General features: G+C 52.9%; 1 protein-coding gene across 1 annotated transcript in view; it reads left to right on the forward strand.

Annotated features, from left to right (window-relative positions):
• Positions 1-2,773: 2,773 nt before the first annotated feature.
• Positions 2,774-21,455, forward strand: part of RSPO1 (R-spondin 1) — a 33,433-nt gene continuing 14,751 nt past the window's right edge. Inside the window, 2 exon segments of the mRNA XM_054292652.1 lie at positions 2,774-2,903; positions 2,906-2,971. Coding sequence (XP_054148627.1) covers positions 2,774-2,903; positions 2,906-2,971 — 196 coding nt within the window.

Raw genomic sequence — 21,455 nt, forward strand, 5'->3', positions numbered from 1 at the left:
TGTCCCCTCCTGCTGTCCTGTCCCCTCCTGGTGCCCTGTCCCCTCGTGTTACCCTGTCCCCTCCTGCTGTCCTGTCCCCTCCTGGTGCCCTGTCCCCTCGTGTTACCCTGTCCCCTCCTGCTGTCCTGTCCCCTCCTGGTGTCCTGTCCCCTCCTGCTGTCCTGTCCCCTCCTGCTGCCCTGTCCCCTCCTGGTACCTGTCCCCTCCTGGTGCCCTGTCCCCTCCTGGTGCCCTGTCCCCTCCTGGCAGCAGGTTTTGCCAGCTCTTGGGTGCTGGGGAAATCCCATAAAAATGTAGCAGGAAACACAGAGCCATAAAGGGAATTTCCCGGCGTTTTTGTCGGCTGTGCCCGCTGTGTGTGCTGTGCTCAGGCACCTGGCAGCCTCAGCAGGAAGGAGCATTAGCAGCTCGCTCCCAAGGCTCTCCCTTTGGAGCAGGAGCATATGAGCATGGCAGCAGCACAGAGCACAGACCTTCTGGGGAACAGGGCTCCAAATCCTGCAAAAGGCTCGGGCTTGCAGACAGGCAGGACAGGCAGAAGCTGTGTTGCAAGGATGCAAGAGGAAAAAAAGGAATGCTCAAGCAAACCCATGATTTATGTACGTGGGTCCCAGGAGGGTCCTACAGAGCTTATAAATGACAATACACATTGTGGTTCAACCCCCATGCTCAGTAGCAAAGGAAAAGGAGTGGGAAGTGTCTCCAGAGCTGGGGCCATTGCACAACAGCAGAGAATGGAAAACAAACTCATCTGCTTCTCCCCAACATCAGCATCCCCACTCCCAGGGAGCTTTCCCAGGGGACAGAGCCATCCCTTCCAGAGAGCCATGGGGACAGGAGAGCCCTGAGCGTGGTGCCCAGGGAGCAGAGCCTGGCATCCTTCTGTTGTGCCCACTTTGGACTGCTCAGCCAGAAAAAACCAAACTCCATGCAGATAAGGACTCTTCCACCCAAGACAGAGTGAAACCTCCGTGATGGATGTCTCTGAGTGCTGCAGGTGTTTATTTCTGGAAAAGAACTGGCTTCTGGGGAGGCTGGGGCTGCTCTCCTGCAGATCTGCACTAAGAGGAGCTGTGGTGGCAGATGTGGCATCTGGATGCCTCCTCCCAGCAGGATCTGCATTTGCCAGCCCTTTGGCAGGGCACTCAGTGTTTAGGAGCCAGGATTGTTCCTGCTGTGCACTGGGATTTCATGGCAGTTTTTCACAAGCTTTGCACGTGTTTGATAGTACAAATAGGAACTGAAGCTCCCCACAAGTGACAGCAGCCTGGCTGCCTGGGGCCCGCTGGGGCTTGAGAGGAAAGATTCACACTCAGAAACTCTCTGTATTCACTGAGCACATGGCACAATTTGGCTTCTCTGCTCTGGCATCATGGCAGGGGAAGGCCTTCCCACTCTGCCTTGAGGATGTACAGGTGGCTGTGCACAGAAAAAGAGCCAGACAGCAACCTGGAGCTCCTCTGCTAAATCCTGCACTGGGAGATTTCCCTGGACACATCAGCTGAAGGAAAAAATGGGTTTTGCATTTTGATCTCTTTTTGTCATCTGGAGTAACGTTGAGAAACAAGTCCTGCAGTCAGGCTGGCTCTCCTTGGTCTCATCTCCCGAGGCTGAAATGAGTCCCCATGGACAAGGAAGGCACTCAGAGTCTCCCTGTGCTTCTGTGGGACTTCTTCTCATTGAATCCTCCTCAGACCACACCTTCTGTTCCATCAGGGTGCCCATTTCCAAAAGGCAGGTGGTGGCTACGGTGACCAGGATCCATCCCAAGACATCTGGAGGGAGGCTGGCCTTCAGAAAGCAGCAGCAGATGGGCTTGGTGCCTGTTGAAAATTAGGCTCTGACTGTATATAATGTCCTCAAAGCACAAGCAGCTGCAAAATCCTTGGTCTTCCAAAGGCAGGAGGTGGTGATGCCTCCACTCTGCTGGCCTGGCTGGTTCTGCCAGGCACACACAGCAGCTGTAGAGAAACCAGGAAAGTTTAAATTATTTAATCTTTCACTAGAAAAGGTCAGGAAGTCCACGATGGGTGTCCCACCCTGGGAGCAAATTTGGCTGATGCCAGGACAGCCACCATGGTGGCAGTCTGAGCTCCTCTGGCTCAGTGTGACCCATGGCTATTGGCTATTCCGGAGATGTTTCCATGAGGACTTTTTTTTTTTTTTTTTTTTTTGTAAAAATGTTGAACAATTCTGGTTTCGTCCCCATGTGGAGCGGGAAAAATTTTGAAATCTCGAACATTTTTGAGGGCTTAAAAACAATTTCCCACCCAGTTATAGCCACCAGTCTCATCAGGATGTGTTTGAAAAGCCTCCAGCAGGAGCTGAGCAGAGCTGGTCTCAGCTGGATACCACTCTCAACGAGAAATGCCGTGGCAAAGGGTCATGTTTCTTCAGAAAAAAAGTATCTTCAATAGCTCAGGAAGTTATTAGTGTCTGCTAACAATAAGAGCTTTGGATTGATTCAATAGATGCTCATTTTAATTGTAAAATGCCAGTAATGAGAAATGTGCCTTCCAATGACTCATTTTTCCCTTGTAAAAATTATTGGACATTTTTATTAGTTTTACAAATGACAGGACCTCGTATTTCTGAGAACACTTTATACAAGCCTTGCACAAGCCCACTCTCATAAAAGCGTGTCTGTGGTGACATCCAGAGCCACAAGAAGGGGAGCGGTAGAAAGGCCCAAAGTGGTGAGGACAGCCCACAAGTGGAACTGGCAGGAGCGAACCCCAAGAGGGTGGGAAGGGGTGGATACAGCACCGGAGACATGAGCCCCGGCACTCCTTCCCAGCAGTGCCTTTCTGGAGAGGCACGGGGCAGGCAGGGGGATGGCAGCCCGCCGGCGCCCGCAGCTCTGCCCGCCGCGGAGCCCCGGCGGCTCGGGGCGCTGAGCGGAGCCCGGGCGGGCCATGAGCGGGGCGCAGGGAGGGCAGGAGGCAGCCCCGGCCGAGCGGAGCTGAGCCAGGTAAGCGCCGTGCCGCGGCACCGGGCAGGGCGGCAGCGCCGAACCCGCCCTGGGCTGCCGCGGAGCCGCTCGGCCCGCGCCCACGGTGCGATGGTACCGGTGTTATCGGTGCCGATCCGTGCCGGGATTATCTGTGTCCCCGGTGCGGTCATCCCGGGGTTATCGGTGCTCCCCGGTGCGATGGTGCCGGTGTTATCGGTGCCGATCCGTGCCGGGATTATCTGTGTCCCCGGTGCGGTCATCCCGGGGTTATCGGTGCTCCCCGGTGCGATGGTGCCGGTGTTATCGGTGCCGATCCGTGCCAGGATTATCTGTGTCCCCGGTGCGGTCATCCCGGGGTTATCGGTGCCGATCCATGCCAGGGTTATCTGTGCTCCCCGGTGCGATGATACCGGGGTTATCGGTGCTACCGGTGCGATCATCCCCGGGTTATCTGTGCCGATCCATGCCGGGATTATCTGTGTCCCCGGTGCGATCTATGCCGGTGTTATCTGTGCTCCCGGTGCGATCTATGCCGGGGTTATCGGTGCTACCGGTGCGATCATCCCCGGGTTATCTGTGCCGATCCATGCCGGGATTATCTGTGTCCCCGGTGCGATCTATGCCGGTGTTATCTGTGTCCCCGGTGCGATCTATGCCGGGGTTAGCGGTGCTCCCGGTGCGATCATCCCGGTATTATCTGTGCCGATCCATGCCGGTGTTATCTATCCCCGGTGCGATTTTATGCCGGGGTTATCTGTCCCCGGTGTTATCGGTGTTCTCGGTGCGATCTATCCCGGTGTTATCGGTGCTCCCCGGTGCGATTTATCCCCTGTGCTCCCGGTGGAATCTATCCGCTGTGCTCCCCGGTGCGATCCATGCCGGTGTTATCTGTGCCCCCGGTGCGATCTATCCCTGCTCCCCGGGGCGATCTATGCCAGAGTTATCGGTGCTCCCGGTGTGATCTATCCCGGTGTTATCTGCACTCCCGGTGGGATCATCCCGGTGTTATCGGTGCTCCCCGGTACGATCTATACCGGCGTTATCTGTGCCCCCGGTGCGATCTATTTGCTGTGCTCTCGGTGCGATCATCCCGGGGTTACCCGTGCTCCCGGTGCGATCATCCCGGGATATCTGTGCTCCCGGTGCGATCTATCCCGGTGTTATCTGTGCCCCCGGCGTTATCTGTCCCCGGTGAGATCCATCCCGGGGCTAACGGTGCTTTGACAGCCGGGCCCCGGGCAGCGCCGGGCTCGCCTGCCCTGGGTTAGCGAGGAACATGATAAAGGGTCCAGCACGGCCGGGGAGCCGGGGGCAGGGACATCCCGGAGCAGCCCGGCTGAAGGAACCGCGGGACTGCGGCTGGACGGGCTGGAGGGGAGCGCCGGCACCGCGTTCCTCCTGCTCCGGAGAACAGCGGAGCTGCTTTGGCCAGACCGTGCTCTTTTTTAAAAAAATTCCAAGCGATTTCCCACGGAGAATTAATTTGTACAAGGGGAGAAAAAGTAGTTTTAGAGAATTTGTCATTTCAGCGTTTCATTTTTCCTCCCTGCTGACATTATTTGTATTTTTGTTTATGTCTCCTCGTGAGAAGTCATCTGTGACTCTGCACAGTTTACTGCGAGCTGGTATGATATGACATAATGCAAGAGCTGAGATAGCCCAACACTTCTATTTTAGTGCGGAGGATATTTTAAACTTTATGTTATCCAGGAAATTTCTGAAATATTTGTCCTCATTCCAAGCCAGAATGAAAACAAAAATTTTGAGATGTCGGAAGTTCCCGTGGAACGAGTAGCGAGAGCTCCCAGCTCTGCCACCGTGCGTGGCAGGGCAGCCAGAGGGGAGGCCCCAGCCCTTGGCATGGGCACTGCAGAGCAGGGAACGGCTTTGTGTGTCCCAGCACATCCCAGGAGGGAGCTCTGGTGGCTACAAACCCTCTCTGCTTTGTGGGGATCCAGCCTGGAGAGGGACAGGCTCTGCAGGGCCGCACGCAGGAGCAGCCCCAAAGCTGAGCTTGGCAAGGCTGGGCTGCTGTGGAATAAACTGGGCTTGGTGGGGCTGCGGGCAGGAGTAGCCCCAAAGCTGAGCTTGGCAAGGCTGAGCTGCTGTGAGATAGGCTGGGCTCTGCAGGGCTGTAGATAGGAGCCACCAGCCCCAAATCCCAGCTTACCAATGCTGGGTTCTGCAGGGCTGCAGGAAAGAGTAGCCCCAAAGCTGAGCTTGCTAAGACTGAGCTGCAGTGGAATAAACTGCAGTGGAATAAGCTGCAGTGGAATAAACTGCAGCTTTGGGGCTGCAGGCAGGAACCACAGCCCCAAAGCTGAGCTTGCTAAGGTCGAGCTGCTGTGGGATAAACTGAGCTTGGTGGGGCTGCAGGCAGGAGTAGCCCCAAAGCTGAGCTTGCTAAGGCTGGGATGCTGTGGGATGGGCTGGGCTCTGCAGGGCTGCAGGCAGGAGCCACCAGCCCCAAAGCTGAGCTTGCCAAGGCTGTGCTCTGCAGGGCTGCAGGAGGCCGGGTCCACACTCTCTGTGTCTGGCTGGAAAGCGCTATCAGGTTCCCGAAATCTCTGCCTCTGCCTCTGTGCTGAGGCACTCAGTGCTCAGCGCTTTGCTTTGTGTACTCTGGGAGCTGACAATTTGTAAAGACACGCTGTGGGCTAATCCCCCATCAGCTCCTGGAGCGGGGAGCAGCTGCAGCTGGCAGCTCTGTCCCTTCTCCCACCCCAGCCTGCTGCAGCAGCGAGAGCCTGCAGCCGGCAGCTCGCAGGTTTGGACTTAAACGCAAAACAGAGCCGGGACCACACAGGCACCTTGTGCTCGGCCAGCCGGGCACGCCAGGTGGCCACAGGTCCTGGCAGGGATGCCAGCCCTGGTGCTGAGCTCGGCCTGGCTCCCCTGAGTGCCACAGGGGTCTTCAGGGGATGCCAGCCCTGGAGCTGAGCTGTTGTTGATGCGCTGAGCAAGCTAATGGGTCAGGGAAGTGATAAAATAGAGATTCTGAAAAAGAATCCTCTTTGTATGCAGGAGATATCACAAACAGGCAAAGGGCCAAGGGTCCCTTGCCCATCACTCCACGCACAGAGCTCCCCAGAACCCAGTGAGGTTCTGTGTTTGAGGACTTGAGTGTGCATCAGACATCCCTGGACATGCCCATCACAAAGAGGCAAAGGGCCAAGGTGTTGGGGAAGATGAAACAGGAAAGCCTTATAAATATGATTGCCTGGCAAAAGATTTTGAAAATATAGAAACTATAAGCAAGATTGAAATGAAAGCAAGCTTTGAGATCCCTCAGTTACTGAACAACTGGAAAACAATGGCATGGCCAGCTGAAGGTGATCCCCTTTGGATCAAACAATGCCCTCTGCTTGCAGACAGGCCCAAGGCTCAGAGCAGACCCTGCCAGCTTGGCAGAAGGGGCCCAAAGAGGAGTTTTTAGGGTTTAAAATGTAACCCAGTGTGGGAATGTAATGATTCTTCTAGGCTGTATGGAAATGCTGTAGGATTTGTATCTTGTACTAGATTGGTTAGTGAGAATGAGAATATTCAGCACAGAAGAAGATTCATGGTATTGTAATGGGAACCTTGCTCTCTTACTCTCTCTTTCATCCTCTCTCCCCCTCTCTTCTCTCTGTCCTGCTCTGAGCTGTGTTTGGCAGCTCCCAGCAGGGCCCTGCACCCAGGCCCTTTGCAATAAACCACAAGTTCCCAGCCCTGGCTGCAGAAATCCCTGGTCTCCCTCCATCCCCACCATCCCACCCCTCTCTCCTACGCCAAGGGTCCCTCTGCACCCATGCTCAGAGCTCCCCACAGCCCATTGGGGTTTTCTGTGTTTAGGGGACCCTGGGACACTCTGGGAGCTGAGTTTCCATCAGGGAAGGCACCAGTGCCATTGCTTGGCATGTGCAAGGCCTCACATCTCACCAAAACTCATTTTTAAGCTACTCAGGATCTGTCAGAGCAAATGAGCCGCAGTTTCAGCAGCATTTGATCCTGGTTTAACCCTGGGAAAGCAACTGTGTTACAAATATTTATCTGATGAGGTAAAGCATCAATATCCTTGAATCTTACATTAAAAAATACTGGACCAGAGCATCTTGTGGGTTTTGCTTTTTTCCCCTGCTGATTTGTTTCACGATATGCCAGAAGCATGGCTTGAGTTAGGGCTTTGGCAGGGGCTTTTATCATGATTGATATAGTGGAGGATAGAAAAGAAATTTGGTTATCAGAGGATGCCAGAACTCGACTTCCTAGCACATACATTCAATAATGCAAAAATTCTCCTTTAAAGGTCTCCTTAGAACAAATCCCAGTCATCACAAAACCCATGGAGATAAATTAAATTACATTTTAATAGTGGAGAATTCATTCCTGGGCCAGGCGCAGCAGTGAAAGTATGTTCTCTCTTAGGCAAAAGCAGCCTCATCTCCCATCAAAACTCTGAATGTTACCAGATGAAAAACTTAATTGGAAATGAAACCCAGGGCAGAGGCACCATGAGAGACTGCTCCACCTCCTGCTGCCCTGCCCCACAGCTGCCCTGGCTCTGTTCTTGCTTGTCCTGCCCTGTTCTGGGATTGCTGAGCCTCCTGAAAAAGCCAGGCTTGACCTGTCTCTCCCTCATGGTGTTGTCTTGTAGGTATTTAAAATACATTTCTCCTTCATGCTGTTGGCCTGTAGATGTTTAAAATACATCTCTCCTTCATGTTGTCCTATAAGTATTTCAAATACATCTCTCCCTTGTCCTGTAGATTTTGAAAATACATCCCTCCCTCATGCTGTCGTCCTGTAGGTATTTAAAATACATTTCTCCTTCATGTCCTGTAGATATTTAAAATACATCTCTCCCTCATGGTGTTGTCCTGTAGATATTTAAAATGCCTTTGTCCCTCATGCTGTCCTGTAGATATTTAAAATACATTTGTCCCTCATGCTGTTGTCCTGCAGATATTTAAAATACATCTCTCCTTCATGTTGTTGTCCTGTAGGTATTTAAAATACGTGATAGTTGTCCTGTAGGTATTTAAAATACATCTCTCTCTCATGTTGTTGTCCTGTTGATATTTAAAATACATCTGTCCCTCATGCTATCCTGTAGATATTTAAAATACATCTGTCCCTCATGGTGTTGTCCTGTAGGAATTTACAATACATCTCTCCTTCATGCTGTTGTCCTGTAGATATTTAAAATCCCTGCAGATGCAGGCAGGGGTGTCTGAGGTGTGTTCTGTGTGCCCCTGGTGCCTGGTGTGGGGATTTTGGGGAGGGTTGGTGGCACAGGGGGATTGGGGTGAGGGGATTCAGGGGCTGCTGGAGGGGAAATGGATTTGTAGAAAGTTCTTGGGGTCTGGCAGAAGGCTCACACAGTATCTGTGTGCAAACTTTGTCATGAGAAAAGGGCATTGTCTGGCACTGCTGTGGGGGGCAGCCTCACCTCCAGGTCCCACATAATGATTGCATCCAAAACTGGAAGGGGGAAAAGGCAGAAAGAGACAGGGCAGAGCTGCCACGGTTGTGCCATGGTCCCTCCCACCAAGGGAGCCTTTCCCTCCTCATCCTCTGGGAGCCTGAGCCTTGCTCCCTGCACAGCCTCCTCCACTCCAGCCTCATCCTGCAGTGCCTTTCCCTCCTCATCCTCCCCATCCCGGCCTCCCCTTGCCCAGCTGTGGCTCTCAGCAGCAGCCTGGGATGAGGATGGGCACAATCCCATGGAGAGGACAGGGATGAGGATGAGGATGGGGACAATCCCTGATGGAGAGGACAGGGATGAGGATGAGGATGGGGACAATCCCTGATGGAGAGGACAGGGATGAGGATGGGGATGGGGATGGGGACAATCCCTGATGGAGAGGACAGGGATGAGGATGGGGATGGGGACAATCCCTGATGGAGAGGACAGGGATGAGGATGAGGATGGGGACAATCCCTGATGGAGAGGACAGGGATGAGGATGGGGATGGGGATGGGGACAATCCCTGATGGAGAGGACAGGGATGAGGATGGGGATGGGGACAATCCCTGATGGAGAGGACAGGGATGAGGATGAGGATGGGGACAATCTCCATCCTGGCCTCCCCTCTGGGAGCCTGAGCCTTGCTCCCTGCCCAGCCTCCTCCACTCCAGCCCCATCCTGCAGTGCCTCTCTCCCCTCCATGTCTGCACAATGACAAAACCTCCAGGCAGAATCAGCTCCTTGCTCAGTGCTGCATCCAATTAATTCTATGGTTTAAGACACAACATGTGGACATTTCCCATCCACACCAGCAAAGCTCTGCTGGGCAGTTCTGCAGGACTGCTGCATGGCAGAAGGTGGCTGGGCACGGCAGATGTGCACCCTTGGGAGAGTGCCAAGCTGTAATTAGAGTAATTACATGTAATTAACATGTTCTGGAAGTGGCTTAGATACAGCAGAGAGAGCACATAATTAACTTCTTTCACTGCACAGGGTTCGCCTTTAGGTGTTTGCTGCTGATCTCCCTTTAGGTGTAGATCTCCCCTTCAGGTGTTTGCTGCAGTGATGTTCCTGGGCCAGCCTGGAGGGTCCCTGCCCAGGGGACACATATCCACAGCTGGTGAGGACACACAGATAGGCATTTCCACCCATTGCTGCTGTGTCAGGACAACCCAGAGCACCAACACCTATTCTGTGGGTGAGCAGCAACCTCCAGCTCATGCCTGGGGCATTCCCAAAGTGCCCCAGCATCCCAAAATAACCACCCCAGGGTCCCAAAACTGCTGCATCCTGCTATCCTGGGACATTCCCAAACTGCTCCAGCATCCCAAACTCACCCCAGGGTCCCAAAACTGCCTCAGGTCCCTTCTGCTGCATCCTTCTCTCTGTGAGCACAGCTGGGCCAGCAAGAAGCTTTGTGCCAGTGTCACTGCCAGTCCAGGATGTGTCAGGGTCTCTGCTGCTCACAGTGACCCTGAGATATTTTTAAAAGTCTCTTTTCCCAGCCTGGTGGTCGAAGAAGGAGTCAGAGCTCTTCAGTTCTCGGTCTCAAGGTTGTTTATTGTTTCTTTTCTATAAAATTCTTTCTCCTGGCCTGCCGAGGTCTGGTCAGCAGGTCAGACAGAGGCACTCTGGTGTTATCTTTTTATACTAAAAACTACATGTACACTATTTACAATAACTTCCCAATACCTATCACCTATGTTAGACAGTGAGCTTCTACTCTAAACCAATCCAAAAGTGACACCATCACAGCAGAAGATGGAGGCCAAGAAGAAGAAGCAGAAAGGCTGGACATGCACAGATTCCTCCATCTTGCCCCCTGAACCCCCATTCTAAAAACCCCAAAAATCTATTTTTCACCCCATGATAAATTCACTGTCATTCTACTTAAACTCTTGTGGCTTGCAGATCCTCATATAAGGTTGGTAATTTGTTCCATGGGTCATAATCAAAGTCACAGGGGCATTTTGGGCTCTGTGCCAGGGTCTCTGAGCCCCCTGGCAGGGTCCTGGCAATCCAGGACAGCCAGAGGGATGTTCTGGGTCCTGACAAGGATTCAGAGCTCTGCCCTGGCTGTGCAGGTGACCCCCCAGGACTCCCCAGGTTGTCCCCACACGGTGAAGGGGGCCCCCAACAATCCCAGGCTTCCTGCATGTCCTGCCCGTGGGGTTTTGTCCCTCATGATGTCCCACATCTGGGACTCACCAGTTGGACATGGCAGTGCTATTTCCATGTTGAGCTGTAACTTTTTTACCCCCAGCCGTTCCAGGGCTTACAGCTATTGTGTGGGGTTTTTAATGTTGCAAGAATTTATATTGGGAAAAAAGTGCTTTTTTTTTCTTTGCTTTATTTTTTCTCTATGCCTTGGGAAATGTCATCCAGCAGGAATGTTCCCAAGAGCTGCTGATGGCTGAGAGAAGGATGGGCTCGAGCAGGGACTGCATGCCCAGCTTTGCTCCCAAGCCTGTCCCAGTGTCCCAGGAGTGGCTGTGGCTGCCTTGGGTGCCCCATTTGTGCTCCTCAGGCTCTGTCCCTGCTCCTCAGGGACATCTGCAGCAGGGAGCAGATGCCTGCAGAGGGACAGGCTGCTCACAGGGCCACTCCTGCTGCAGATCCTCTTGGTTCCATGCCCTCCTGGCTGTGCCAGTGGCCTCTTCCCCTTCCAGCTCTGCATGGAGTTTACAAGAAATGCTGCAAGTCCCAGCCCTGTGATGTGTCATCATTCAAATTTCTCTTTAACAGGACCCCAAAGTGATTTATTTTTCCCCAAACATCAAAGCCCCCTGAGCAATGCTGGGAGAGGCAGGGCTTCCCCCCAAGCCTGTGATGGTGCTCACAGAGGATCATGAATGAGGGAAGAGATGAGAATGTTGACTCCATGTTTCAGAAGGCTGATTTATTATTTTATGATATATATTACATTAAATCTATACTAAAAAAATAGAAGCAAAGGTTTCATCAGAAGGCTAAGCTAAGAATAGAAAGGAATGATAACAAAGCTTCTGTCTTGGACAGAGAGTTTAAGCCAGCTGACTGTGATTGGCCATTAATTACAAACAAACTGACATGAGCTAATCACAGATGCACCTGTTGCATTCCACAGCAGCAGATAACCAATGTTTACATTTTATTCCTGAGGCCTTTCAGCTTCTCAGGAGGAAAAGTCCTAAGGAAAGGATTTTTCATGAAAAGATGTCTGTGACACAAGCCCTCTGCCCTGCCTGGGGGCTGGACACCCTCCCTGAGACAGAGATGGCTTCAGGTGGGATCAGGGGAGGCAGAGCTGGGACAGGATGAGAGTGCAGATCTTCCCCTGCAAATACAAGTGAAGTGGGCATGGATTGCCCTGCTGTGAGGGCGCTGAGGCCTTTCCCAGGCTCAACATCACTTTCAGGAGCAGGTACCAAAGTCTTGGGTTGCTGTTGTTAATTGCTGCCCTGAGATGTGCAGGATGTCTCTGTTTCAGCCCAGGCAACTGAAGAAGGAGTCTGGACTCTTCACTTTTCAGTCTTGAGGTTGTTTATTAATTCTTATCCATAAAATTTTCTTTCTGCCCAGCCAAGGTCTGCTCAGCAGGGCAGCCACAGGCACTCTGTGTTGTCCTTTTATACTACAAACTACGTATAACATATTTACACTTCATTCCCAATACCCATCACCTATGTTAGACAGTGCACTTCTGCTCTAAACCAATCCCAAAGTGACAACATCACTGCAGAAAATGGAGAACAAGAAGAAGAAGAAAGGCTGGACACGCCCAGATTCCTCCATCTTGTCCACATAACCCCCATACCAAAAATCCTAAAATCTACATTTTCACCCTGTGAATATTTTATTATTATACTATTCAAACTTCATTGATTTTGAGGTCCTCATACAAAGCTGGCAACTCGCTCCAGGGGTCACAATCAAATCCCCAGGTGTTCTGGGCTGTGTGCCAGGGTCTCTGAGCCCCCCAGCTCTGGACACCCAGAGGGATGCACTGAGTTCTGACACCAAAGAAAAAAGAATAATAATGAGAAAGAAACAGCGAGGAGATGTGAGTCTGCATCTCCCTCACTTCTGCCAGGATTCAGAGCCACTCTTCACCCTCTGGCATGGGGATGCAGGCAGAGCATCTCCTCCGTGCCCAGGGGATCCCCAGTGCTGCTCTCCTCCCCAGCTTTGCAGAGGGAATTTAACAGAAAACTGCAGCAGCCTCTCCTGTTGGGATCTTTAGCTGCTCAGAGTGACTCCAAGAAAAGTTCTAAACTCTCTTTTCTCAGCTCAGTGTTTGAAGAAGTTAGGGCTATTTATTTTTTGTTTTTAAGGTTGTTTATTTTATCTTATCTATAAAAAATTTTCTTTTGCCTTGCTGAGGCCAGTTCAGCAAGACAGTTTAAGGCATTTTTCACAATAGAAGATTTCTATCTACATCGTATGTGGAATAATTGTGGTGGTTTAATAATTGCATTTGGAATAATTGCACTGGGATAATTGCATTGGAATAATTGCATTTGGAATTGATTTGCACTGGTTTCTTCTTTTTTCTGTATCTTGGGCAAAACCCTGGTGCTTTCTCACTTTACACTGATTTTGCACAGCTTTTTTACATGTCTATCTTTTGCATCTGAAGCTTGATCACCAGGTAAATGCCATTTCTGTCACTTTTGAGGGACTGGACTGGTGAGGAGCTCAGTGCAGCTCACACAACATCCACAAACCCAGAGAGCTGCTGTCCCTGCCAGCCCTCAGTGCTGCTCTGCCCCAAGGAATCTGTGACATCCATCCTGCTGTGATCTGTGACAATATTGGGATTAAATTAGCTTCCCTGAGCTGCAGAGGGGTCACTGTGCCAGGCCCCTGGTTAATCCAGCAGGCCAGAGGGAACAGAAGCCTCCCTGCACTGGGAAAGGAAAACAAGGGGGTCTGTTTGCAATTCCTGCAGCTAATTCAAACAGCATTCCTCACCCAACGGGGGAAAGGGCCCTGCGAGCAAACGGGAAAGGAGCATTTCCCAACATGCACAGAATGCTGCTCCTTGGGGACAGGGGAATGTCCAGACTGCAGGGATGGGGTGCCAGGAGATGTGCCAGGGCCTGGAGAGGGGTCTGAACAGTGAGGTGGGGCACACAGGAGATACCCTGGGCACACAGGAGCTGCTCTGCTGATGTTCAGGTGTTATAAACAACTGCCTGGGTTGTCACTCACCCTGCAGCAGAGAAACCTCAGAGCAGCAGAACCCTCAGAGAACCCTCAGAACCCTCAGAGAACCCTCAGAGAACCCTCAGAACCCTCTGAGAACCCTTAGAACCCTCAGAACCCTCAGAACCCTCGGAGAACCCTCAGAGCAGCAGCCAGAAAAGAGCTCATGTCCACTCTGGGAGTGTCACAGACACTTCAGGATGCACTCACTTTCCTTCTGCTTTCTCTGTGAGTGCCTTTTCTGCTTTTTTGCTTGTGCTGAGATATGATCAGAGGCTGCTGAGGCACCAGGGTGAGTAAAGCACCTTCTGTGCCAGCTGGGAGTTTGTGGGCACTTGGTGGGGTCAATGTGGGTCTGAAAGGAGCTGTGGGGCAGAGCTGGGTACAGGTACAGCCCCCCTATCCTCAGCTGCACCAGGGCAGGGACAGGGCTCCTGAGGGTCCCTGCAGCCCCTGGGCAGGGCCAGCCTTCCATGGAGACACCTTCAAGACAGGCAGAGGGGTTTGCAAAGTAGGAACTGTAAAGGGATGAAATTAGACCAAAATATTGCAGGTTTTTAATGTCCTGACACCCAGGACATCCCTCTGGCTGTCCTGGAGTGCCCAAACCCCTGCCAGGGGGCTCAGAGACCCAAAAATGCCTCTGTAGTTTTGATTATGACCCATGGAGAAAATTACCAACCTTATATGAGGATCTGCAAGCCACGACAAATGAAGTTGAATGATAGTGAATTTATCACAGGGTGAAAAACAGATTTTTGGGGTTTTTAGAATGGGGGTTCAGGGGGCAAGATGGAGGAATCTGGGCATATCCAGCCTTTCTCCTTCTTCTTCTTGGCCTCCATCTTCTGCTGTGATGTTGGCACTGATAGATTGGTTTAGAGTAGGAGCTCAGTGTCTAACATAGGTGATAGGTATTGGGAAGTTATTGTAAATATTGTACACATAGTTTTTAGTATAAAAAGATAACACCAGAGTGCCCCTGTCTGACCTGCTGAATGGACCTCGGCTGGACAGGAGAAAAACTTTTATAGATAAGATACAATAAACAACCTTGAGACAGAGAACTGAAGAGCTCTGACTCCTTCTCCAAGCACCAGGCTGGGAAAAGAGACTTTTAAAAATATTTTGGCATCACTGTGAGTAGCAGAGACCTCAACAGTAGAGGAGAAGCATGTCCTTTAAGGTGGGCTGGGGGATGTGGGGGCGTTGGCACTCCCTGTGCAGAAGCAGAGTGGGGTTGTCCCCTCAGAGCCACTGTGCCATGTCCCAGCCAGAGGACTCAAGGGAACCCACTATGGGTGTGAATGAACCCTCTGCTTTCCATCAGGAGCAGCTTGGCATCTTATCCTGCTAAAACAGGGGATTCCACGTCCTTTTGTACTGGAGAGAAACAACCTGTTTGGGATTAATTTGGGATCAGCCTCAAGAGCCATTAGCTAAATAAAACCAAAGCTGCAAATGAGCTCCTGTCAGAGGGGGAGGAAATGCAGGACTTGGTGCTGGGTTTATTGAGCAGGTTTTACACTAAAATTGCAGATGTGTCTGCAATGACACCTCTGGAGCTGTGAAAGTGTCCCTTTGTCTCCAGCCAGCCCCACTCTTCTGTTGGTTGGTTATAGCTGTGCTCTAGCCCTGCTGCTGCATCTGGGGCTGACAGCACTGCCAGGTTTATTTTATTTTTATATCACAAAATTTGGGTTTATTTCTCACTTGGAAACTTGATCTACAGCTGTCAGCTAAGCCTGCACCACTCCAGTATCAGAAAGGAGGTTTGGCTGCTCAATGTGCATGAAATACACATAGGGTTCATCAGATTTTTTACTCATCATGCAGATTTTGGGTTCATCAGATTTTTTACTCATCATACAGATTTTGGGTTCTGTACTCATCATACAGATTTTGGGTTCATCAGATTTTTTTTTATACAAAATACAGATTTTGGGTTCATCAGATTTTTCACTCATCCAGTCAATGGAGTGACGTTGTCCCTGACAACATTTGATGGCTCTTGAGAATTTCCTACAATAGAAAGTTTTAAAAAAGCTCTAAATAGAAATAGAAAAGGGTCTTGGATGTGGAGATTTGCAGCAGGGACTGCTCAGCAGCTGCCAACAAGCAGCACAAATTCACCACCCTCCTGTGGGACAGCGAAGGTCTCAGGGACATCATTTACAAATAAAAAAACATTTAATGAGGTGCCAAGGAGAGTTCAGGATGAATAAAACATCCCCGTGCATGAGCACTAACACACACAGCACAAAGAGAAAGCTGCAGGAAGGGTGAGTGTCCCCTCCTGCCTGAGTTTGGGTTGTTTTGCACCTCTGTGCTCACAGAGCTCTGTGTGAGGAATTGATGAGGATCTCTGGGTCTTGGTGCCCTGTTCTGTGCCCACACCCCTGCCCTCCTCTTCCTCAGGGCTGTCAGGTCCATCCTGAGGCACTGAGCACTCCAGAGCTGGTGCCAGCAGCTCTCAGGGACACTCGGGGACCTCCCTGCAGTGGGGGCTCATGAACAGCAGAGCACTGAACTGCCCTGGCCAAGCAGGGCACCCAGGAGGGCTCCAGGAGCCACCCCAGGGCTCCTCACACCCTTTGGAGGAGCCTGTGCCCTGTGGCTGCCAGCTCAGAGTCCTGCCAGCTTGGGGAGCCTCCCCAGGACACTGCCAGGGCCCCAGGGGCTGCCTGGCAGCTGGGCACACACCCTGGCACGGCTCTGCAGGGCACCAGGGCTCTGAGCAGCACAGAACCAGGGATGAGAGTCACTCATGGCCCTTGGGGGGCTGGTGGCCACCAGCTCCTCTGTGTGGCTTGTACAGGAGCACTGGGGCTAGTACAGGAGCACTGGCCAGGGCTCGTGGGGACACCTGAGCCCCTGAGCAGGATCTGCTCACCCCAGCAGGTGTGGTGGGGCTCAGGGAAGGTTCCTGAGTTCCTGTGCTGATCTGCTCACCTCAGCAGCCATGGTGGGGCTCAGGTGCAGGATCTGCTCACTCCATCAAGCATGGTGGGGCTCAGAGGAGGTTCCTGAGTCCCTGTGCTGATCTGCTCACCCCAGCAGCCATGGTGGGGCTCAGGTGCAGGATCTGCTCACTCCATCAAGCATGGTGGAGCTCAGGGAAGGTTCCTGAGTCCCTGTGCTGATCTGCTCACCCCAGCAGCCATGGTGGGGCTCAAGGAACACCTGAGCAGGATCTGCCCAGCCCAGCAGCCATGGTGGGGCTCAGGTGTTCCCTGTGCAGGATCTGCTCACCCCAGCAGCCATGGTGGGGCTCAGGTGTTCCCTGTGCAGGATTTGTTCACCCCAGCAGCCATGGTGGGGCTCAGACACCATCCCTGAGTCCCTGTGCAGGATCTGCCCACCCCAGCAGCCATGGTGGGGCTCAGGTGTTCCCTGTGCAGGATCTGCTCACCCCAACAGGGATGATGGGGCTCAGACACCATCCCTGAGCCCCTGTGCTGATCTGCTCACCCCAGCAGCCATGGTGGGACTCAGGGAAGGTGTCAGAGCACTGACGTCCCCTGTCCCCTGCCCAGAGCAGGCTCTGCCATGTGCTCACCCTGCTGGAGGAGGCACAGGGAGCTGAGGGCACAGGGACAGAGCTCCCAGCCTGCTCAGGGCTGCAGCAGGGCAGATATCCCAGGCAGCCCCATGCTGCTCCCCTGAGCAGGAGTGTTTCCTCAGCAGTGGAAAAACAACCAAGCTCTGAGCTCTTTGCCTTCATGCCTTCCCCCCTCCAGAGGATAATAAGCTGCTTTTAATATCTGACATGTTTATTAACAGATGCAGTTGTGACAGCTGATGACTTCATACGCCGCTTACCACTGAAATGTTAGTAATAACTCGGAATTAGCCGTCATAAATTAAAAAAAAAAAAAAGACTACAAAGACAACTGGATGGTGTGTCACTCTGCAGTAATTCACTGAGACCCTGCTGGCTCTGGAAGGTCCTTTGTGGAGCTCCAGTCCGGGTTTTGCAACAGCCACACAATATTTTGGCTGGATATTGTCTGAGGAGGTGGTACCAGTGGGGTGGAATTCCCTCATGCAGGAGTTTGCACTGGATGCCTTTACAAAGCTGCATACTCTGGTAATAATAATAATAATAGTAGTAATAATAATAGTAATAATAAAGCATCCTGGCTGGTGGATGGGATGGAGTCTGCGGACTGAGAGCAGCATTTATGGACGTGCAAATTGCTCTGAGGTGATCACGAACTTTCTGCTTTGCAGCGTGGGCTGAGGGAGCAGGAGCCAGCCCGAGCTGGGATCCCGCACATCGCAGGAGGGTTTTGTTCCTCTGTGCCAAACCCGGGACCCCCTCAGGAACCTGCCTCAAAAATCGAGCCACCAAAAACTCCACAGGCACCCGGCTTCTCCATGGACTCGCCAAGAATCTATTTTTCGCTTTTTTTGACAGAAACGTGCGCGTAACTTTCTCTGGAGGAACTGAGGAATTTTGTAGTTGTTCTTGTAGCGTTTTAAAGCTGAGAACGCAGCAGAGTCTTTCCCGCAGGGATGAGGGAGTGACAAGCTGAAGGTAAGGGCTTCAAGCATGCATGTTTGTGTGGATGGAGCTTTTGCAACGCGGGGCTGCTAATGAAGAGCCCGAGAGCCGTGTCAGCATCTGCCCGCGGGCTCGCCTTGTGCAACGTGGATAATGAGCGCAGACAATGAGAGCGGAGCGGGATCACAGCACCATCTGTGGGATCCCCTTCCTCCCTCCCTCCCTCCTTTCCTCCTCTCCCTTCCCCCGAGCGGCTGCGGCTTGCAGGGGAGCTGGGCTGAGCTCTGTGTGTGCCCTGGCACCGTCCGGGCTGGGGACAGGGACAGAGGGGCAGAGGGACAGAGCTGGGCTGAGCTCTGTGTGTGCCCTGGCACTGTGTTACCATCCGGGCTGCGACAGAGGGACAGGGACAGAGGGACAGAGCTGGGCTGAGCTCTGTGTGTGCCCTGGCACCGTGTTAGCATCCCGGGTTGGGGAAAGGGACAGAGGGACAGAGGGACAGAGGGACAGAGCTGGGCCCTGGCACCGTGTTAGCATCCTGGGCTGGGGACAGGGACAGAGGGACAGAGGGACAAAGGGACAGAGCTGGGCTGCTCCCTGTGTGTGCCCTGGCACCGTATTAGCATCCCGGGTTGGGGAAAGGGACAGAGGGACAGAGCTGGGCTAATCTCTGTGTGTCCTGGTACTGTGTTAGCATCTGGGCTGGGGACAGGGACACAGGGACAGAGGGACAGAGGGACAGAGCTGGGCTGCTCTCTGTGCCCCCTGGTTGCTCTCTGTGTGTGCGCTGGCACTGTGTTACCATCCGGACTGGGGTCAGGGACAGAGAGCTGGGCTGCTCTGTGCTCTCTGTGTCCCCCTGCACTGTGTTACCATCCTGGGCTGGGACAGAGGGACAGAGGGACAGGGACAGAGGAACAGAGCTGGGCTGCTCTTTGTGTGTGCCCTGGCACCTGGCTGGTCTCTTTGTGTGTGCCCTGGCACCGTGTTACCATCCTGGGCAGGGGAGCTGGGGTGTTGATCAGCTGGCTGGATCCAGGCTGGTTCTGTTCCAGCTGTGGATCCAGCTGTGCCCTCTGCCCTCCCCCTGGTGCCAGGCACGGGGGCAATGGGAGGATGAGCAGGAATTTGCTGCTGGCTCAGCCCTAAGGCAAGGCTGCTGCCAGGCACCCATGGGGGCATGGGGTAGGAACAGCTCTGTGCAGCTGGAATGGGGGATCCGTGGGGAGATAATTAATAATGGGGATGATGGCAGTAATTAGAGTGGTGTGAGCTGGTGCTGATGTGCAGGGAAGTGCTGCTGGATTCAGTGAGGGTTCCTGCAGCCTGGCTGGGACTCAGCTCCCCAAGGGTCAGGGTGGCTTCAGCCTCAGTGCTGATGAAGCCAGGAGCTGTGAGATGTGGCTGGGGGTCACTGGATTGGAGTATTTTATAGTCTCAGGCATGTGTGCTCCCATGAACGGTGGGGTTTGGGTTTAATGAGGCCCTTACAGTGAAAGGCATTAAAATAGGGTAATACAGGAAATAATCCAGGCAGACAAAGGGCATGACATGACTCTGGAAACATAAATGATCTTCTTCTGAGCTCCCTTGTCACTCTGAAGACTGCCAAAATCCCCCAGCTTTCATTTGAATTTCTTTTTCTAGTTTTTCTAGTCTTTCTTTCCTAGTCCATGTGTGCATGAGTGGAGCCTCCACTCTGCTGCACGGGGGTCAGCAGTACCCACACACAAAAATCTGTTACCTGGTGGTCTGTGAGCTTACAATGCTGGGGTGGCCAGATCTGTGCTGAGATCTGCCAGGGACTGAATGCAGTGGAGCCTCTTTTTGGAGGGTTCTCTATTTGGAGAGATTTTGCCTCTTTTTGGAGGGTTGCTCCACTCACAGTGATTTTGTCTGAGCTCAGAGTGGGTGAAGCCCTGACTCCATCCCTCACCCCGCTGTGGGGCCAGGGCTGTGCAGAATGGGTGGGAGGATGGCAGCAATGCCAGTGCTGAAACACGCCTGGAAACCACCCTGGAATAAAGGATCGAGCTGGATCAGCTCCCCCGGCCCTGCGCGGCCGCTGCGAGAGCAGCAGCACCACCCTGAGGGACGCGGCAGGGAAGAGCCGGGACCCGCTCGGGAATGCGGGGCAGGGATGCCATGAGCACGGCCAAGAGCTCTGGAAATGCAGGGCAGTGATGCCAAAAACTCTGGAAATGCAGGGCAGTGATGCCAAAAGCTCTGGAAATGCAGGGGTGCTCTGGGCACTGCTGAAAGATCTGGAAGTGCAGGGATGCTCTGAGCACAGCCGAGAGCTCTGGAAATATAGGGATGCCCGGAGCATGGCAAAAGCAGTGGAGATGCAGTGATGCCCTGAGCACTGCAAAAAGCTCTGGAAGTGCAGGGCAATGATGCTCTGAGCACAGCCAAAAACTCTGCAGATGCCCAGAGCACAGCCAAAAGGTCTGGAAATGCGGGCAGGGATGCCAAGAGCTCTGGAGATGCAGGGCAAGGATGCCCTGAGCATGACCAGAAGCTCTGCAGATTCAGGGATGCCCTGAACACAGCCAAAAGCTGTGGAGATGCAGGGCAGGGATGCCCTGAGCTCAGCTAAAAGCTCTGGAAATGCAAGGATGCTCTGAGCACAGCCAAAAGCTTTGGAAATGCAGGGCAATGATGCTCTGAGCACAGCCAAAAACTCTGCAGATGCCCTCAGCATGGCCAAGAGCTCTGCAGATTCAGGGACACCCTTTGACGCTGCCAAAAGCTCTAGAAATGCAGGGCAGGGATGCCCTGAGCTCAGCCAAGAGCTCTGGAAATGCAGGACAGTGATGCCAAAGGCTCTGGAAATGCAGGGCAGTGATGCCAAGAACTCTGCAGATGCAGGGCAGGGATGCCCTGAGCACTGCCAAGCCCAGCTGGCTGTGCCACCGTGTGCAGGATTGCTGCTCCCACAGCTACAGCCAGACCCCAAACACAGAGCTGTGCCTGCTGGACCCAACACAGACTTGCTGTTCCCATCCCATGACTGCAGTCAGACCCCAAATACAGAGCTGCACCCAGCACACACAGGTTTGCTGCTCCTACAGATCCTCACAGCACAGAGCTGTGCCTGCTGTACCCTATACACACAAGTTTGTTGCTCCCATTACTGCAGTCAGACCCCAAACACAGAGCTGTGCCTGCTGGACCCAACACAGATTTGCTGTTCCCATCCCATGACTGCAGTCAGACCCCAAACACAGAGCTGTGCCTGCTGGACCCAACACACACAGGTTTGCTGCTCCTACAGATGCCAAACACAGATCTGTGCCTGCCAGGGTGATACCAGTGCAGCTCCAGCTGCTGCTCTGGTTCTGTGCAGGAGCAGCAGG

Source organism: Melozone crissalis, unplaced genomic scaffold (assembly GCF_028551555.1).
Source record: "Melozone crissalis strain CALT ecotype California unplaced genomic scaffold, PUWL_Pcris_2 ptg000111l_1, whole genome shotgun sequence".
Classification (NCBI taxonomy): Eukaryota; Metazoa; Chordata; class Aves; order Passeriformes; family Passerellidae; genus Melozone; species Melozone crissalis.